This window comes from Micrasema longulum, unplaced genomic scaffold (assembly GCF_059751315.1).
Source record: "Micrasema longulum isolate JH-2025_06_02 unplaced genomic scaffold, ASM5975131v1 h1tg000026l, whole genome shotgun sequence".
Classification (NCBI taxonomy): Eukaryota; Metazoa; Arthropoda; class Insecta; order Trichoptera; family Brachycentridae; genus Micrasema; species Micrasema longulum.
The window spans coordinates 416,532-438,302 of record NW_028277233.1 but is presented as its reverse complement, the minus strand read 5'-3'; the positions used below and the strand labels follow the sequence as shown (position 1 = coordinate 438,302).

The following is a 21,771-nucleotide window of genomic DNA, read 5'->3' as shown; positions in this document are numbered from 1 at the left end:
GTGTTTCGTTCACAAAAAAATCCTGGCCTTTTCGATGGACGCCAACTCCTGCGCGTCTACCTAAATCTGAAACAATGAAGTACTGTTCATCGATCAGCATAGAACAAACTATGGCCTAAATTCTCCACTCACCCGCCTTTGTCGTATTGTTAACTCTAGACAAGATCTGGACTTTTTTGGTTTAAGTTTACAACGATTTAAACGACCACTAAATAAATAGTCCAGATCTTGTCTCGATGTCCCTTATGTTTGTCAATGCTTCTTTTTTTTTTTTTTTCATGTTTTAAACTATTGTTTTATTGTAATATTTAAACCTTATAAATTGTATACATGGACAATGTCCGTTAATAAATAAATAAATAAATACCAGATCTAAATCGCTTATAAAATATATAGAATGGTAAAAGTATCAGTATTTTATCCGATAAATTCAACCAGCCAATAACAGATCATTAGCGCTGTAAATGCTTAAATTTCTAAATCAACTTCTCCGTGGGATACTTCATCATTGTTGAAACGTCTTTTAAATATTATTTTAATATTTTTGATGTTCAAAGCTTTGTGGTAAAAAAATCAATAAATACTAGTTAATATTTGCATGTAATCACTTACCGATTTTTCTATGTCGACCCGTTTCGAGACGTACCCGTCTCTTTGTCAAGACACTTATTACTATTTGATAGTTTATTAAATCGAATATTGGTCAATATTATATGTTTTATTGTGTAAAATAATATTGTATCAACATTATCTTGAATAAAGACTCTATGAAAAGAAAATTCTTAAAAAAAACCTGCAAATTCCGGTGGAGGTGTATAATGGGTTTTTTCCCTTTTAGTCAGATTATTTATTGTTTTGCTTATGCATACATAGCTTTTTTTTCCTAGTATGTATATATTGTACAACAGTTAATTTTCACGGGTCTGTGTCCGTTCTTTCATTTTTTTTTTCATATTCATCACTAAGGTCTTCTGAATGTCAATGTATTTTTCCGCAGTGCCTTAATTTTTGATCACATCCTCGGGGTTTAAAAAAAAAAGTCCGTATTGTGCGCACATTTGTTTACAGTTTAACCTCTCGGCGTTAAACATGGGGCAATCGAGTAATATATTTGGAAGACGTTCTAAAAGATGAGTCCATCGCAAGGGCAGAAACCATTATCTCTTTTTTTAATCTATGAAGGTATTTTCGGAAAGCACCATGACCTGAAAGCAATTGTGTTAGCTCGTAAGTCCGCCTAAAAGTATTCAATATCTCGGCATCCATTAAACTTTTGAAAAACAATTTCGTTATTTTGCCCGTATCACTTGACAAATATCTTTTGTTCTAAATATTATATGATTTTTCTTGCTCTATTTTTTTAATGTACGTCATAGGAATGTGGTCATCGGTAGGGAGAGTTTCTCAATTTGGAAGCTTTTTTCGCTAATTCATCCACTCGCTCATTTTCCATGTTACCATTGTGAGCTTTGATCCATGTTGATCCATTGGAATTTCGTTTTTTATTTGTTCGGTATTTTTTTTCAGCAAGTTTCAGTACAGTGGAATTTGCATGAAAGTTTGATTAGTGTCCTGACGAAGTGACAGGTACGTCTCAAAACCGGTAGACAAAGAAAATTAGGTGAGTGGTTGTATCCATAAAGATGATGGTTTTTATCTTTATCTAACTAGGGTCAAAGTGGGATATATTTTGAATAAAAAACAAAAGTAGTGTAGTCAACAAGATTATAATTTGTTTTATTTTTTTTAATAATCATATATTTAGTAATTAAATAAAATTAATAGTTTTCATTATATACACATTAAAGGGGGTTTAGTCGATGTATATTTACAAAGGTACAATTATTTAATAATTAATTAGTCTATAGTGTGAGACACAGAAGTAATTAAAGTCGAATAAACTCATCGTGACCTCAGAAACATTCAATTTGTTAACATTGTTCAATTTCATAGAATTTGTGGCTTTAGCCGAAAGGGAATAGCAACATTTTATGCTTTTTTAGTGTGGTAAATCATCCACTGAGTTACGCACCGTCACATTATATGCGAACCGTAACATTCAAACAACAAATAAGAAACATTTCATGATATATAAAAATATTAAATATTTGTCTATTTTTTACCATAGAATTTGTAAAAAAGTAAAACTTTTCGTTTCCGTAAAACATTGGTTCGTGTAGTAAGAATTCAGTGCGATTCACAGGCAAGATTCAGTTATTTTTCTTCTAGATCACTGTTTCCGACATTGTGTAAAAAGGAGGGTGAAGGAAATGCAACAAAGGGTTAGTTTTCACATATTTGTTCAGAATATCAAATCGTTGTACTATCAATAGAGGTCACTAGAACTGCGTCTCGAGACAGCGGAAACGTACTACAGAGTCGACCGCGACCGAGCCGTTCTTGCGGCCGCAGCAGTCTTATAAATAATAATAGATCATAATATATATTCTTCAAGTGCATTATAAAAATATTCATTTGTATGAAAATAGTTTCGTCTAATTTCTGTACGTAAAGGCGCCATCACTGACGTGAGAATGATATTAATGATTATTTTAATAGTTAATCGGTTTAATACTCTGGTAAAGATATAAAGATTTCTGTTCTAAAATCATGACTAAATGAACGTTATAATTATTTCCGAGCTCTCGACGCTTAACACAATTTACGATATATTTTGCACGTTTAAGCATCGGAGACCTAAACATTAACGAAAAATGAGATCAATAGAAACAAGCGAAACGCTTTAGTACGATGGGAGCCCGGGCAAGTGGGAGGGGGCGGGGGAGGTTGGCGCCGGAGGGATGCAAAGACACGTGGGATAAGGCGACGATCCGAAGCACTCCAGGAGTTGCCAGCGGGGGGGGGTCGGAGGTAGAGGACTAGGCCAGAAGGATGGAAGTGACGTGCCTCAGACTGATCAACAAGTAGGTAGTACAACAATCCGACGATTCAACATTAGACACGATAATAATAATTTAATATCCAATCTAAACAGCCGATGATCGATAATTACGTAAAAAATCTACAACGTGGAATGTACTGCGAAGTCGTCGAAACGATCGTTTGTTATTTGGCAACACGTAAAATAGATTATTTCAATATTCTATCTAGACTTGCCATTCTTTCGTCTTTTATTTAGTAGTTAAAGCCATGTTTGTTAAATCTTAAGAGTGGAACTTAAAGTACGAGTTAAACAACGACGCCGCTCCAACCGCGGCAAGATAACAGTCCTAAAAATAATATTTTAAATAAATCTTCTCGAAAAAGTCTCGCTCGCACTCGTCACCGGGAGCGGCCGAAGTCTATCGGAGATCACAGTCGGGGGCCGCGGGCTCCAATATGGGGCCCCGGCCCGTCCCCGCCGCGCGCCGTCACCGGAGCCCCGCGCTCACAGCCCCGAGGAAGGCATCTGCAGCGGGATCAGCGCGGGCGGCGCTCCACCCCCCGCGCCGCCGCCGCCGCCGCCGCCGCCCGAGCTCTTCTCCTTCTTCAGCCGCTGCTTCAGGTGCACTTTGGCGTGTCTCTTCTTCTCGTCCGACCGCGCGAACTTGCGCCCGCAGATGTCGCAGGAGAAGGGCTTCTCGCCCGTGTGGGTCCTGATGTGCGTCGTGAGGTGGTCCGACCGGCTGAAGGACCTCATGCAGATCCGGCACTGGAAGGGCTTCTGGCCCGTGTGGATCCGGATGTGGCGGGTCAACTCGTCCGACCGCGAGAACCGCCGGTCGCAGTTCTCGACCGGGCACGCGTAAGGCCGCTCGTGGATGGGGGTTTTGCTCGGGCGGTTTGGGTACTTGCGAGGCTTGACGGGCACCAGTTTCAGCGGCATGTTGCTCTGCTGGTAAACTTGCGACAAGATCTCGTGGCCCTTGCTGGTGGAGGGATTGTACTCCGCTAGCGTGACAGCGTACTGGGAGTGCTGCGCCTGTTCTCCGCAGGAAGCAGCCGCGTAGGGTTCCTGCTTGGGCACCAGGGAGGAAGGGCCCGGCTGCACGGGCTGCTGTTGTTGGTACTCCTGCTCCTGTTGGATGGGCGCGTCCAGCCACTGGTACTTGCCCTGCGGGGGGCGGTACCCCATGTCAGTGGGGGGGAGCTCGAGGTAGGAAGGCGGGGGCCGCAGCCCGCACTCGCCGAGGCCGAGCAGCTCGGGCCGCTCGTCGTACTGGGGGCTACTGGCGGAGTACTGCTGGAGCCCGAACATGGGCTGGAACAACGTCTTGTCCGGGCTCGGCAGGGCCCAGCCGGACATGGCGGACGGGGGCGACAGCGAGGGGGGCGGCTGCGCCATGGTGGTGGGTACGGAGGCGTTCATGAAAACGCCCCGGTAGGCGAGCTTGTGTTGGTCGTTGGCGGCGCGGGGGTACATGCTGGCGCTGGCCGTGCTGGTGTTGCTGGCCTCCTCGCCCCGCGCCCCCGGGGACAGGGACGCCTCGTGCTTGGCGGGCCCCCGGCTGCTGCACGGGCTGCCCCCCGCTAGGGACAACTCCTCGCCCTCCAAGGATCCTGAAAACCAAGAAATTTTACGTTAGTTTTGCGAATGATAAACTTCACGCTGAGAATAAATTACGAGATCAGTTTGAGCATTGACCAACGCGATATTAAAATTGTAAAACATTATAATTTAGACGCAATTTACGTTTAATATTGGAGTTTTATGATAAACGCTGGAGGGAACAAACATATATCCGGTATGAGTCCAGTACGCGGACTGTTTATCGCCTTCCAGCCATACTTGGGTTATATCATACATAAAATGTGAATTATTTTGCCATCAATATATTTTATAAACATTAAAAAAAACAATCTTTACATTATAAATCAAGAAAAATAACATTTAAAGCTCCAAAACAAATATGTATGTCGGTAGGTATATCATAAAACAAAATATGCTTTTGTATTATTACTATTGTATCTTTGTGATTTTAAATATTAATGAGATTGTGAGTTTCTAAAGCGAGTAATTTAAAAATTCAAACTAATTTTTGATAAATAATACTTTAAAGAAAACATAAATCAATAGATTATTAAATAAAAAAATAAAAAAATGATTTATTAAATAATTAACGCGGTGTAAGAAATTGCAAAAATATAGTGTAATGATGTTCGCAACACTGTGGCTACTCATTTGCTGATAACTGTAAAACGGTTATCATCGAAATAACATGAAAAGCATTTTAATAAGTTATATGGATGCCGTAAACCTACGAGATAAACAACGGCTCAATAAAAACGTAATCACCCGCTTAGCATTCCTGCAATCCTGGTATGAAAAGCCTCATTTTATGCATTAAAGAAAGCCAAATTAATTGGGTAATTAAAATATTGAAGAAGTACGTGTATATCACCATAATTAAATTATGAATTTACTAGATAGGTTGTGAACGTAAGTAAAGTTCCAAAAATTGTCTCTTATCTACCGAGGTTATTAAAATACAGAAAAAATGTTTTGAAACATTATGAATAAAATACAATATTGCAGCATTTTAAAACTATTCAAAACTACTGTTAGGTACCTAAATCACTCAAAGAACTTTTTTCGGTTAAGTTGTGGATTACTCATTTGATTTCAAGCTAAGATTGCTGTTTTTCTAACCGATATTTAAAGTTTTTAAGTTGTATATCATAAGAATATTTATAAATCGTGTTGGTATTCAAGTGTGCTTGTATATAAGTTTCCAGTTAAATCACTGTAGTTTGAGTCCATAATGATAGATGTTGGTAAATCGAGTATTAATATGTTGCGGCTTGAAGATTAACCCGGGTGAGATTATTGCTTACAAGTCGCAATATTGGCGTAAGTAATAATCAGGTATTTATCGATCGGTCATGCTAATTGTATTACGTCGGTATCAAAACATTAAGCGCACTTTCTAAAACGCGGCGATCTGCTTAGCGACCTGACAGAAGTGCAATTTGCTTCCTTATTGCATGCATATAAGAGTGTGCAGAGCATGCACCGCACTAACTTAATACATTACATATACATCACCTATTAGAACAAATTATGATCCGATACAACGTGCCTGGTTATTAATGATTTTCAAATGAGAATTGCTCAATCACTGTCAGTTGCAATTAATTTATAAATATTCCAAAAGAATTGATCGAATCGCATTTAAACGTATGTTCCTTGGTGAAAAAAACTTTAGTTTAGCGCGTGACTTATGACGGAGGCGTATAAGTATTTAGGTTGTCCCGCGTCGATTCCCTAATCATCACGAACATATTTATAGGTGACTATTAAATTAAAAGATTTTTAAGGAAATGATAAACTTTTCTTTATTTTAAATGCCGTTGATAAATAACGCCATCGCTCTTAACTTTTTACATCCTTGAAGCGTCATTCAAACCGGTTGAATTTATACGCAATATAAAATAGATTACGGTAGAGTGCTTAATAAATCATATTTATTTTATAGGCTCGCGTATTTGTTTGCTTTCAGACGCAGCTAAGATCAGCGAGGAACAAAGCGCTAACAGGGCATAAAATATAGTTCGGATTCGGAGGACGAGATACGGAACACGGCCGAGTTGTGTGTAGAATCACTAGACAGACCTATGGAGTTCGAGAAAACGGTAGCCATCTCGTGGGCGCGAGCATGAAGAACGGAATATATATTTCGTTATTTAATTTATCGCGCAATTGTGAGGAGTTTTCATGAATGATCAGTTCTGTGTTAAAACATCCGAGGCCTTGATTTATGTTTATAGCTTTGCCATATTCACCGTCAGCGGAATTATTCCCTGGCGCGATTTGCATATAAGTCGAGAATTACTTGTCAGTTAATTTGCGGAATGCCTCGTTTTGGTAACTTAAAATATATAATTTACCGCGTCTGTAACTTGTTCTTACGCGATGACATAAGTGTAATTTACACTTTGTATGCGGGAGTACCCGCAACGAGACAGAACTTATCACAATAAATTGTGAAATCTGAACTACTGGTTTAAAAATAGGCAAGAAGTAAAAATTATTTTTAATGATTTCCTCCGAAAATAAACGAGATAATGAAATTTGTCTCGTTCAATTACCTGTATTCATCGGCTCACTAAGCGAGTGATCAATTAAATTTGTATACCATACTATCATCTAGTTAGTTCGATGAATTCCAGGTAGCATCCATAACTTATAATTTTAATCTTCGGCTATGGAATTAGAGATTATTTAATTATTAAATACAGACCCGCCATTATCCCAATGATCGAATTAAACAAATGGATATTAGACCAACGTAATTTGTGATAAGGCATATACTTAAATTATTCAATTCTGTTTCACGAAGAAACGCCACGAAGAAGTACTTTATGAAGCGTGTTTTTTAAAACTTTTTTGTCCCGAGAGCACATTATCTCACAAGCAGGATGTTAGATTAACAAAACGTTTGACCAGCCCCACATATCGAATACACATTATGTTGTTATACAAATTTAGACCAAAATAAAGCAAGATAAATTAAAAGTAGCGGATACTTATAATGGTCGAAGATCGTTAAACGAATTTTAGTCAAATTAGAATTAATAAACATCGGCATTTGACGGATGCAGACGGCAATCATTAAAATTTGAGATCCGATTTTATACTGTATGCAATATATTGTCAGTATACTGAACCACCTAAATGCCTCTTTCATTCCCTCTTTACCCCCTCCTCTCTTCATTGCATGGTGTAGATATTTAGTCAATTTTTATTTCTTCAAAAAAATATACATAAATCAATGTTTTGTTTTATAGAGGAAATATTATAATAAACGTACAATATAATTATTTACTACTGATTTTCTCAAATTGAACGGTTGGTTTGGGTAGGTAGTAAGAAATTGGCTTAAGGAAATATGTCCGCCCGTATGCATATGTTTGTAAACTGTATATGTATGTAAAATGTTTAAATAAAAATAAAATAAATAAATGTGTTATTGGATATTTTAAGAAAAATCTATTTGCATGTTTGACTAAAAAAAATAATTCCGTTCTTCTTTATTTATATTTTAGACATGATACATACGCTTTAAACAATCTTCGTTTATTTGAGTTGTATCAATAGTTGAAATTTCGTAAAAAAATATTTATCAAATTGAATGAATATATTATAAAATGAATAATAATCACCCGAATACATAAAAAAGTACCTTCAGTTGATTTTTATACACGCTATTTCTGTACAATTTAGAGGGTTATATCAGTTGACAAAGCTCGGTAAATGACAAAAAACTGCATTTTTAACTTGTTTTCTCAAATTTTGACATTTAGAGCGTTTTATCATTACACTGATGATATGCGAGTACATATACCAACGGAACTACTTTGTACTGCGTAAAGTGAAAAATAAAAACAAATAATATTCAAACGGCTATGCTTTTAAATACATTCCTTCTAAAATGATTTTTACGAGTACTCTCCACAGATATTTCCATCACTTCGGAGATAGTGAAAAAACCTATTCATAATATAAAAACGTAAGAAAAGGGTGCGGTTTATTGGCCATTAAATTCTAAATAATTTATTACCGAGTTCCTTTAAAGTTTTTTTTAAGATTGTTTAAACAGTCTTGTTGGTTTATATGAGAGAAAAAAAACGATTGGACCCGAGACACAATAGTAAAAATGAACTACAACCATAAAACTCCGATTAAAAAAATAGTTGACTGCTATCAAATAAATAAATAAAATCTGTTATTAAAATTGAATAAAAAAATGTTTGATAACTCAAAGGATTTGCGTTCTTTAACTGCCAATGTAATTTGAGAGTTATTTTATGATCAATGTTTATAATATTATACGATAAGCTAATTATGCTACTGAATTTTTAAAATAGTAGTTTGCCTGTTTATTATTTATAAATAAATTAAACAATAGGACAATCTTAATTATTTATATTTTTGTTTATTGGTTTCTCACTCGCTCTTAGTAGATAATGAATGGTATGTAAATGAGTAAGTAAATTTAATAAAAAAGATATACGTTAGGGTTTAAACAAAAAAAGGATGGTCGGTACTCGAGATGTCGCTTGAAGGCGCTTGCTAGGAATGTTAATAAAAAAATGGACCTACACAAAGTATTAGTCTTGAAACGCATACCTTCGGTTTTATATCAAGTCATATTTTCTAAACGAAGCTGTTATAATTATATATCTAGCTTAAACTGGGTTGTGGTCCCGTGGTCGTATTGTGGACTCACACATCATACGACACATAGATTCCTATTTTTCCGCTAGAAGTGATTTTCGACTTTAAGAAAATAATTTTAAAATTATAAAATAAAAATATGAAGCTAAAGCATGTATTTTTTTGCACATCAATTAATAATTCGTACGTATTATCGTACACGTCAATTTTTTTTAAAGGTAGTTTAAAATAACAATAATAAAGATTGGTTTAAAAGTTTTTTTTATACAGTTTACAAGTTTTAAATCGCGTGGTGCGCGGATTATCCGTTTTATTTTTATTTGGCTGCAAATTTAATAAAAATATTAAAGTAAAAAATAAGACATAAAAATTTAAATAAACATACTATTTTCAAAATTAAAGCAAACGAACCGTGTCTTTTTTTTAGCATGGCTATTTTTTTTGCAAAAACTTAAAAAAGTAGGTATGCAACGTACACGTAGGTACAATTGAGAAATATACACTTACCAAGATTTTAACATTTTAAATATGATTTTATGTATATTTTTCAATGTTTGTGTACATAGAAAAAAAAAGGTAAAAACATTAATTCTACAAAATTAATATCACAATGCTTAGAATTCTTTCTCGATCGAGTAAAAAGGTGTTGTTCTATGCAAATAAAACGTAATTAAGTGGGGTTTTTTTAAAGGTGTATATTTTCTATTCCCACCTAATATACAAATGAAGGTACAGTGAAGCTTTGTGTTTTTGGATTTTAGACCTTTTAAAGTCGGACTGCTTAGTAAATTAAACGCATTTTAGCCTGTAGGCTCTAATTAAAATGCACTTTGAGATATTTGACACTGGCCTTTGGAAATTATTTACAAGCAGATTAAAACGCTGTTTTTTTTGTCTTTTGAAACTAATGCTAAATAAAAAATTGAAAAATCCCTTGAAACTACCACAAAGCTTAAAAAAACAAATTACAAATAAATGCTTTTTTAGACATTTGATATGGAAATATGTTTATTTAAAAAATCAATACATTGTAAAATATCAGCAGCATCATGCAAAATAGTTCAAATTCAAAAAATAAAGTAACTTTTTTACTATCCGTGTTTGAACTCTGCTCTAGCATAACTTTTCTCTCGTTTTCCAAGACAGTTATTATTTACGACTAAAAAAAATGATTATAAAATTGAAATATTTGTAAATTATGCGATACTATTTATTGTTTGAGCATTTACTTTTGGGAGTAACATTTTAAATATATTTCAAATAAAACACTTTGTACATACAGCACACGGGTTTATTATTAGAATATCACTAGTTTCGGGTATTCCAAATCACCCATCAACCGTCGATATTTACACCTGACGACAGGTAAATCGGAATGCCTGAAAGTAGTCCTGTTCTAATATGAAACTCGTGAGTAGTACATACAAAGTGTTTTATTTGAAATATATTAAAATTATATGAACTCAAGAAAAAAAAGGTCAACATGAAAAAATGATTTGAGAAAGGAATATTAAACTTTTCCTGGACTGGCGCGCGAAGCGTAAGACTGATCACCTTACCTTCATGTAAGAGATGATCAGGATATTGAAATTTTGTTAAATGATAAATCGACATGATTAAACACGTAACAATAATCTGAATTAAGCGTGAACTATTCATTAAACGAAAAGTTTAGAATACCTAATTATGTAAAAGTAAAAAAATCAAATAAACTGAGACTGGGTTGTATTCCCGTTTTCTTATAGTGAGGTCTTTACATTTCTTTAAAAATGGCACCTTAAACTTAAATATTTTGGTAAATAGCAAAAAAATAGTATGAATTTTTTAAAAATACATGTTTCAAACCTTCAAATTAGTATCTACCCGTCTAAAAATAAAAAAATGTTATACTAAAAATAATCATTACAACACAGCCTTAAGGGGAATAAGCTGCCTGCTGTATGGATCATAATAAAATTTTACGATATTAATGGCCATAAACGGTTAAAATGATCACCCCCCGTAGTTCAGTTTCCCTTTCAGGTTCTTAAATAAATAATTCATCTTAAGTGAACGTTCTTATTCACGATAAAAAAGAAAAAAGATATTGAAATTTATACAAAAATATATTTTGACGAGTTTAATTCAATTTACGTTTATTGTGGCTTTAATTTAAACAGATTTAAAAAAAAATAAATTAACATTTATTTAATAATATTACACGGCACGTAGTGCCTTTAACTATACAAAAAAATATATGTTGTGTAGATATAAACACTTAACATACAATACAGTAGATAAAAGAGGTAAAAAAAAAAGCATAAAAAGTTTATATGTACAAATGTACATATTATATCACAATGGTTTCATTCAATGAACACACTAACATATTGTGTAAAAAATAAAAAGTCATAAGGAATAATAAAATAAAAAAAACAGTAAAAGGAATATAAATATTAAAAAGAACGAAAAATATTTTAAAATTTATTTTTTTTAATTTAAAAAAAAATGTCTTATTTTTTAAACTGGTTATTTAAAAAAATGTATTTCAAGGTATATACAATAATTCGAATAAGTATGTCCATAAAAATCCGTAAATGCTTAAACTTGGATATCCCTTCTCAAAGGGGTTCTACATCTTAGAGGAAATGTCTTTAAATATGAATAGGAGGATTTTATTTTTTTGCCGTATGTATATTTATATAAATTATTACTAAACAACACGTATATTTCAAAGTAGGATTATTATATTACACATTTACCTGAAATTTTCAAATAAGAAAATATTAAGACAATAATTCAATACCACTTTTCTTTTAAAATAAGTTATATTGCGTAGTCCTGTAGTGTTGTTGCGGACTCTGAAGCAAAGTTCGAAGTTTGCTACCTTCAACCTCAAATTTCAAAATAGTTTAAAAATTAATTCCGTTAAAACGTAAGACCATCAAATTTATATTATTTAAAAAGCACGCGTTTTCAAAAAGTAGTAAGCATATCATACATATATAATTTGAAATTATAAATGTACCAGTTAAGGGGTTTAATTGTATTACTATTAAATCTGAACTAAAACATATCCTTATTTGTTACATATTTGTCTCTTTTACAGGCAAGCCAGTATCGAATGAACTAAATAAATATATATTATTTATCAACTAATTTATATAGTATTTATCTTAATATTCGATTTAATAGAATGTATAAAACAATCATAGAAACGAGTCTCGAAATCTCACATCAAACTGTCGAATATTCAAAATATATCTAAATTATAATGTTATGAGTAGAGATAATTCATTCGAAAGAAAATAATTGAATTCATTCGATTACTAAATTCACTCGAATGAAAGCTCGAGTGAAGTAATTCATTTGAATGAATTAGTCATTGAATGAGTAAATAAACGAACGAATGAATTTATTATTTAATAACATTTTAAAACATAAAAAAAAAAAAAGAATATGTTTGACATCCTGGGATCATTTTAAATGTACTGGGGTAGATTTATTTGAGATGTTCTTAACACGATCACCATTTTTCGAGAACTTTTTCTTTCGCGCAGTTAGAACATACAATATTTTTAAGTCATATTTGTTTCGGTTGGGGGGTGTGTAGCCACAATCCAATTTTTAGAAAACCCGTTTAGCCTCTTGTAATCCTGAGGGGAAGGGGTAATTCTCAGATTTGGGGAATTCCATGACCACCCCTCCTCCTACCATGGTTTTAAGTGACCATAGGCCATTATAACCGAAACCCATTTCTTTAATATCTATAGAATACCGAAAACGAATGATTCATCGATTGAATTGAATGAACTCATTCAATTATTAATTTCATTCGATTATAGTATGTAAAGATTATTGAAAGAAAGCACGTATTAAAGAACGCGTTTATTTTCTAATATACATTTTAACAGTTGTGACGTCACAAGTGCAATGTTTCTTTTGTATGTTTGTTTACAAGGAAGCCGGAACAAGCGCAGTGGACATTACGTTTCGGTGGGAGGGCGGGGGCGGCTATCGACTATACAAACACTACCCACCGAAGGCCGCCCAAGGACCGCCGGCAACAGGTGCTATCACATAACGTGTCAACAATCGATAACGATACGTAACACTGTTACGTACAATTTCAATGTCGCCGTCTGCTTAGAGTTTAGACACGGCGACATTTGACCCGAATGAAAAATTACACTAAAATATATAGAGTTTATTCGTTAATAATATATTAGAACTCTTAATATTCATATCAGGACGGGCATACTGCCTTTAAGTAATGTCATCTTGCCTACCCAAACTGTTAAGTTTGAGAAAATAAATAGTAGGTACATGGACATATTTCAAGTATGTATATTAATATATAAACATTGTTTTCTAAAACCAAAACTAGATGAAAAATCCGCACAACACTACGAAGAGTGTCTGTTTATAAGTGGCTATATATTTTACAGTTAAAAAAAAAAGTGCTCCAATAGTTTTTAAATTAATCTATCGACAACTTGGGTACATTTTGAGATCAGAAACGGGTTAGATTTAAATGATTTTAAATCGATAAAAAAATCTAATTAAAAAGATAAAATGTTATTGTTAAAATAAAAAGAAAAGGTAAATATCAACTTAATAACTTATGTGCCTATTGAATATTTCTTTACCTATCTTAAACAATTTTAACTCGATCCCATCCAGCGTTTTTAATGCATTTGTATGAGCAATAGTTTAGAATGAATTTATCTATTCCCTCTTCCGGACTCCGTGGTGCATAGGGCCACGTATTGTTAAACAAAATGAAGCGTAGTTCGACCACCTGTTACATGAAGGTAAGATGATGACGCTTCAGGTGCTAGTTTAGGAAAAATGAAATATTGAGGTACAAAGATGTTTGATATTTCACGTCCCCCCCGCCAGGAATGAGTCAAGAAGTACAAAAACGGTAGGCGAACGAGCCAACCACTTCTCAACAAAGCGGACTTATTTCAAATCGATTTCTTTATTCAGAATTTTTACCTAAAGCATCGAGTCGGAAACACTCGTCCAAGGTTCTGGTTCTTTTTCACACACACATCTGTATTCTTCATCCACTTGGGCACAGAGATCTATTATTTAGGTATTTAACCTTCCTTTCCTTTCTCTTAAACATTAGAAACTCCATACCTACCAGTATTTGTTAAGCTAGTTAAATAATTAGTTTTTAAATAATTTTTAGTATGAACGCATTCAATCTATTTTTTAATTTGATTTAAAAATATCGCCTGTGCACAAAGTATTATTACTTATAATAATAAAAAATATGTGAAATCTTAAGTTAAATTTAAATTAGTGTTACAATAACTTTCTATAAGTTTCAATAAGTTTCATACCAACTATGTATTTTGTTTTTACTGGGTTTTTAAATACGTTGTTTGCAAATATTTTTTACAACATTTTTTACTATATTTTAAAAAATTCTGTATAATACTATGTTTTCACTATATTTTAACTATGTCTATAACCTTACCTTTATTTACATTTTCTATGTATTGATTACGATTTTTTATATATTTTTTTGTTACTGGCTTAGAACGGAGTAAATAACCCTAGTTAGAGTCAAAGAAACTTTATTATAAATGTATAATTTTATCTATAAAATATGATAATAAATAAAAATAAAAAAAAACTAGTGACCGATCGAAGGTTTGGTTTCGGTTTTAGACAGTTACGGCAAATAAAACGAGTTTCGGCCGTGTTTTCGGTTTCGGACAAAAATTGCCAAAAACCTTACTAGTTCTAAGATCTTCCATACATATATTTTTGTAATTCCTATATAATTTTTATAGCGCACATCAAATAACTGTTACATATATGTTAATGTGTATAACATAACAATGAACCAAAAAGTGTTGAAAATCAACAAATTTATTTATTAAATTTATTCGTTTTATTTCATTGCGTATTTTATTTCACGCTTATTTCAATGAACTTGTAAGGTTTACCAATAAAATCGCCTTACTTTGGCCGTTTCAAACTGTCTTTTAAACTAATTTAAATAAATATCGATTTCAATTTCGGACAAAACTTGAATAGAAGCTGTAAATTCTGTTTCGATTTCGGCTGAAAATCTTGTTTCGATCGGCCACAAACAATAAAATATTAGGTCTATAATATATGTCATCAAGGAAGAATACTTGATTTGACTTTTTTTGGTTTGTGACTAAAGCCTAAATCGTTATATTTTTAAAATTAATTTAATTATGGTCACCAACCAGGATACTATTAATTCGATACTAATTAAAAAACGCATTTGTAAAATGTGATTTGAATATAAAATCAAAAAAAGCGTGATTTTTAATTATGCAAAAATACATGTTTGGCTAAGGCATACGTATATATTTTGTAGATTAAATCGATTTCGTCAGAATTCCTTAAATCATGAATGAAGTAAATGGTATTAGTGTAAAAAATTAGGAAGAATTTTTATGTCTAAAATCTTACGCATCATCCATTCACTGTGCTATCGGAATGTCCATTCATAATCTTGCGTTAGAAAAAAGTGGCTCGAAAAAAACTGGAAAAAATGTATACGATAAGACGAATGACGATACGTTGGCTGTGGTGGCTTTACAATAGGATTCGTTACCGTGGAGTGTGCCGATCGTTAAAATAAAACGAAATAAATGTCCATGGCACATCTGTTGTATAGATTACCATCAAGAATAATAACGGACGGGTATTGTGAGATGGAAGATGGTAAACGAAGAACAAGATTTTCCCCCCCGCTGATGGTTTTATACTTCTCTTTAGCTATCGACGCACATCGCCGTGTTCGACATTAATTTAATATAATCAATAATTTTATATAATCAATTGATCCGGCGTGTGCCCCTTAATCGATCCTACCATCGCGCGCACAAATAACATGTTCGAATTCAACGAATATATATAATAAACGTGATTTCAATACGAGCTGCGTTATTTAAATGCAGGTACATAAACAATAATATGAATTATTTTATTATTATTAAAAACACTAGTCGGTCACTTGAAAAATAACATAAAAGCTTCAATTACAGTTCCGACATTTGTGGGTAAAAGGCATTTTCATTACCATTTCTATGCTTTTTATTAAGTAATAATAGATAATGTAATTACATTAATATTAAGTACATAAAATAATCCGAAGGCAATTGGAAATATGTGTAAATATGTTGAAGACTCCGTGGGTTCGATTACCGGTGAGAACAAAAAATAAATGTGATTTTCACTAGCCTGGGTGTTCTGTGCAGCAATTCACCACTGCAATTGGGCCTCTTGGCCTGTTGTAGTGCAAAAAAAATAACGGTTTCCATTTCATGGTCTAGAATCACAGAAGGCTACGGTATTTATTTATTTTTCGGTTGAACAAACAAATAATATTTATGAACAAAAATCTTTGAAGAGTTATTTTCCAGACGTTAAACATTGATATTCAAAACCTCAGCCAATCTAACACCTAATTTTATTTAACCCGAATACCTTCATAAAAATAAATATTATCGAATGTTTTATAACAAACTATTTTTACGTCTTCATAGATGCAAAAATTAATTATTGTGAATACATTCATATAATGCTGCTCTTTTAAAACGAAAGAAGGATAAATTAATAGCTCATAGCAGCTTGCTATAAGCGAATTTTGAACACACTTGGTTCATGAATAAAAATTAAGCACAGCATTTTATATAAAATAGTAAATAGATAAATATTAACTCTTTTAAATGAAAAGTTTTAAGAAATTCTCGCCTCTTATTTTAAAAAAGAAAACAAAATGTTCACCTTACAATATCGAAAGAATAACAGGTGTCCCTGTTAAGGGTATAAGTGCGTACCAATCTATTTCTCGAAACTGTTGCGCGGTGCGCATGTTTAAATTTATGTAGGAAATTAAGGGAAGCAAAGCTTTTATATTTGAACAAAAATGAAATCCTTACCGTTGTCGCAAGTCATTGGTAAATTTTCGAGCTTTTTCAAATATCAAAGTAGCAACCACACAGAAACTTGACACGGCGCGGCGTCTGTTTATTGACCTTTATTCACAACCCTACAGCTTTTATTTTGGTTTGAATGAATAAAATATTCCGTACTGAGGTAGGTCTGCGCAAGCGCAATTAGTCTTCAGATGGTTCACTCTTTCATTATATTATATTATCTTGTCCGTACCTCGGCTTATCTTTAGGACGGTCTTTCCTGTTGCATTAAGTACAAACGAAAAAATACGGACGGGATTATAGGCTAATCGAGAAAGCTCTGAACTTTGTAACAACCGAAATATGTATGAATTTACGCGATATTGAAAAAACATATAATTTTTAGTAAAATTAAAATAATATTCTAGACATAAATTAGACAATTGTTTAGGTATTAAATGACAGTCACGACATGTTTTCACTGGTAGACATAACGAAAATCGTTGTTCATAAAAGCGTCTCCAGTGAAACTGTAGTAAATCATCGTCATGACAATAAAAACGGACCTTCGGAAAGTTAAATATTTTTTAAAGGACGCTATACATCAGTCGGGAGTAATGAAGATTTACAACCGAAATAAAAAACGCTTCACGGTAAAGTGGACATCATAAAGTCCTCCGGGTTCATATGTGGATTCATTAAGCAATTTCACGACGCGAGAAGTCAACAGTTCAATTGTTTGATTAAAGCGGTGATTATTTAATGTTTACTACGCGAGCCGTCGGCTGCCGAGAGGCTACTCTGCGCATGTGTCAACTACTCTTCGGGAGTATTAATGAACCTACATAGACGTTAAATACTGCGGTGGAAATCTCGCAGAAATACGCATCGTCATTTCGTCACTTCGCGAGTAAGCAAACAGAGCGAACCCTACACACCGATGCATATTATCTGTATAGAGTCTGTATACTGTAGGTGCTACGAGTATTACTAAGGCTAAGGAGGTGAACAACTTCGAACAAATTGCCGCGGTTTTAAAAGTCTGCTCGACGATGTTGTCGAGGTGATTGTTTTAAAAATCTCGCGGTCACAGAGTGATGTCATACTTGGATCGACGTTTTATAGTATGGCACGAGCATTTCAATTCACAACACTGAAAACTGAAGGACTCCAACGTGACGCGGCCGCGGTGGCGGCGAACTCCGCACTCGCGGGTCGCGGGCCCCAATTAACGGGGCCCGACCGTCTCGAGGAATTACTCTCCTCGGCCTAATGTAATTACCCTTTGGCCGCGGTAGATTGACTCAATTCCCGTGTCGGTGGCGAGTGGCGAGAGACGAGAGCGCACATGCGACACTACACCGGCGGTGCGGTGTTTACACGGCGCGGCCGAGTGGCCGAGGAGACGTTTGTTTGCTTTCGGCATATTTCGGGCTGCGGGAACCCGCGGCTCCGGCGCCGGGTAACTCGGCATGTCACAGCCGCGTATTAATAGCTACGGATCCGCGAGTCGCACTGGTCGGGGCACTGGTCGTGCACGCGCACACGCACCTGAGATAGGGGGTGGTTCCACGGCGTCCAGGGGGCCGAAGAAGGACGGCGCGTCGGCGGCCGTGGTGACGGGGGTGTGCAGGTCGGGCGGCTGGCGGGGGTCCGGGGCGGGAGAGCCCACGGGCCGGCACAGGTAGTCGAAGCTCAGCACATGCGGCGGGGGCTCGGCCAGCAGCAGCTGCGCCGAGAGCGGCAGCTCGAGCCCGTCCATCACCATCGTAAGGGGCGCGCTCCCCGGGACCACTTGCTCCTCGGGCCGCGCGCCGAACGGGATAAGGTAGAGTGCCGTAATGAAGGCGTGCGCGTCTACACTCCGCGGCGGCCGCTGCGGTACTGCCCGCCGCGCCCGCGCGCCCACTTTTATGAATGGAGTCGCTGTCCCATATTTGGTAGTAGCGAGCGGGAGGAGAGCCAATAGCGAAGCCTCTGGCCGATGACGTAGCGATGACGTCGGCTGACTCCGCCCCGTTTATCTCGCTCACTCGCGCCTCCCAACCGCCCCCTGGCCCCCTCCCCCGCCCCCCGTGGAGGGGTCCCCTGGGCGGCATTTTCCGCCCGTTCGGTATCCGACGGTCGCCCCGGGAGGTTGCCTCGCACGTGCCGAGCGCTTTAACATAGCTCTTTCCTCACTAGGTAGTTTTCGATGCTTGTTTACCGTGGTTTTGTTCGTAAATATTTTAATTTAATTTTAACGTAAATGCAGTATTTAATGTACCTTTCCAAATTATTGCATTCAACTCGTGGGGTAATTACCACAGCTAAGTAACTTCAAAATCAAGATTTAAGAGTTTACCACTAAAAACATATGTTTGTATTTTCATCATTCAAATATACAAATTGTGATGCATTCAAACAATATTGTGATGAATTCAATGCACGACTTGTCGATTTTCAGCGTTCATGGATGAGGAAACATGTTTAAATAATATGTTTTTAGTGGTTAACTCGAAAATCCCGATTTTCAAGTTACCTAGTTTTAGTATTCCCCCGCGAATTATAGAAGTAAGATTACATGTTTTTATTTATCAGAACTTTCTTCTGTACCACCTGTGAACATCGGAATGTTTATTTTATTTTATAAGGTAATTCAACATAGATACATATTCGAAAACGTACAATTTGAAGTTATTCGTCGATACAATTTCACATGAATATACGAGTATGTCTTGAATTATAGAATTACACAAAATACATGGAATACCATTTGTCGTTTTTATATATTTTTGAATTTCTGAACGTATGTACTTATAAACTAAGATTCATTCGTAAGAGAAAAAGATTAATACATTTAAATAATAATATTTTGTAAAAAATATTTTTTTTTTTCCTACGTTAATTATTCATCCTGATATTTTCCACCCAAAAGGGAATTATTTTGCTTTTAGGAAGGTATATTTAAAACAATATTTATTCCAGAAGGCAAGTTGAATATTCGTTATATTTATATATTATTTATTTTTAATATACGCAGCACGCAGTGCCTTTTACTTTACAAAAATACACATTTCGTAGAATATAACCACTTCAATATAATGTGAAAAAAAAAAATTAAAAATTATTATCTTACATAAATACCTATTATACAACGGTAGTTTCACACAAAGAACATGTTTAGATTTAGATTGCTTAGAGATTGAAATTATAATAAAAAATTGGTTTCATATATCTTGAGCGTGACGCCTACCTAGTACCTACCTAAATTTAAATAAACCAAAATTACATTTTTATTTATCTTTATTTAATTTTGATTTCTATGTGCAATTTTTATGCACATTTAAATTTTTTTCTTTGTTATTTATTAACATTAAAAAATATATATTTTTCTTTTTATTTAGTATAATTAGATTTAGTAGTTTTTTGTTAAATCTAATCATGTATGTTTGCTAAGATAAATGTAGGTACTTCTCATTTTTCAACTTATTATAATTTATAAATTATATATTTACTATACATATACTATGTATGTACCTGTATAAAATCATTTTTTATTTCTTGTTTATTTTATATTTAACGTTTTTATTTCTAATACAGAATACTTATAATTATTAAATAGTAATTTTGTGTTGCTTTCTCCTTGTGCGTGATGCTATGTAATTTAGGGGTTCGATGACAAAAGTCAAGGAATCGTCACGGTGACGCTTGATGACGTAAGCATTCCTTTTCCCTCACATATTGCCTATAGAAATCAATCAAAACAATACGGTCATGTTCCCGAAATATCCTCTTTAAATATACTTAGCTACAACACAATATCTACTACGAGCGTCATAACATGTAAGTTGTATAGAAGAACTGAATCATCGTGTTGGATTAGTCTACCATGCTGTGTAATATTATTTCTGCTATTTCTTAATTGGGGCCAACGCAATGGAGCATTTACGTCATAGGAGCCAAAACAACTCGACTAATTCTAGCTGTTCCAGAAGCATCCAGGTTTCTTAGAGATACAAACAGTGTGAAGCTTTTCTTAGTCTATGACATGTTGACGCGTTTAACATACGTGAAATCTATTTCAAGACTTCGTTGTTTATGGATATTAAAGCGCCAAACTAATAAATATCTTTCTTTAAATAGTTAGAGAATATATTTCTCCAATGAATATTATTTATCTCCGGGAAAAATGAACGTTATTTCAATCAAACGAGTATGTTTTAGTCGTAACTAAGGTTCTTGACGAAATTCTTTTTTATATTATTTTATTCACATGCCTGCAAAAGTCCAATAGTATTTAACTGCGAAGTATTCATTAAACTAATTAAAATTAATGCCTACCATTATGCTAATGCTGGGAAATATATACAGGAAATACAAATTAAATCATTTAAACTTATTTAAACACTTAATGTACATATGCAGTTTATATTTACATGTGCATAAGGGCGGGTATATTGCCTTGAGGTAATTTATTACGACCTACCAAAACCGTTCAATTTGAGGAGATCAGTGGTTAATTTATTGTAATATTTTTATCATAAAATAAACATTCATACTACCATTTTCTTTTAGAATTGAAAATTAACTAAATATCTACACATACTATGAAGAGAAGAAAGTATAAAGAGGGAAGGAAAGAAGAAGGAGAAAAGAAAAACTCAAATACTCAACAAATTACATTTCATACGTGATTTTAATGTAAATGTTTGTATTTATTTATTTATTTATTTAGACGCCTTGTAGGCTTTTACATGTTTTAAATATATAAAAATA

The 21,771-nt window shown here is 34.4% G+C and overlaps 1 protein-coding gene across 3 annotated transcripts in view; it reads right to left on the bottom strand.

The window, feature by feature from the left end:
• Positions 1 to 2,297: 2,297 nt before the first annotated feature.
• The window catches only part of LOC148285522 (uncharacterized), a 119,954-nt gene continuing 100,480 nt past the window's right edge, over positions 2,298 to 21,771 (bottom strand). For 2 of the 3 annotated variants that reach the window (XM_088223725.1, XM_088223719.1), the window contains one exon: positions 2,298 to 4,500. In XM_088223725.1, the coding sequence (XP_088079851.1) occupies positions 3,389 to 4,500 (1,112 nt within the window). In that variant the 3' untranslated portion in view covers positions 2,298 to 3,388. Of the gene's footprint in view, positions 4,501 to 18,564; positions 18,899 to 21,771 lie in introns of those variants that run through there. The other variant, XM_088223734.1, reaches the window with a different exon arrangement.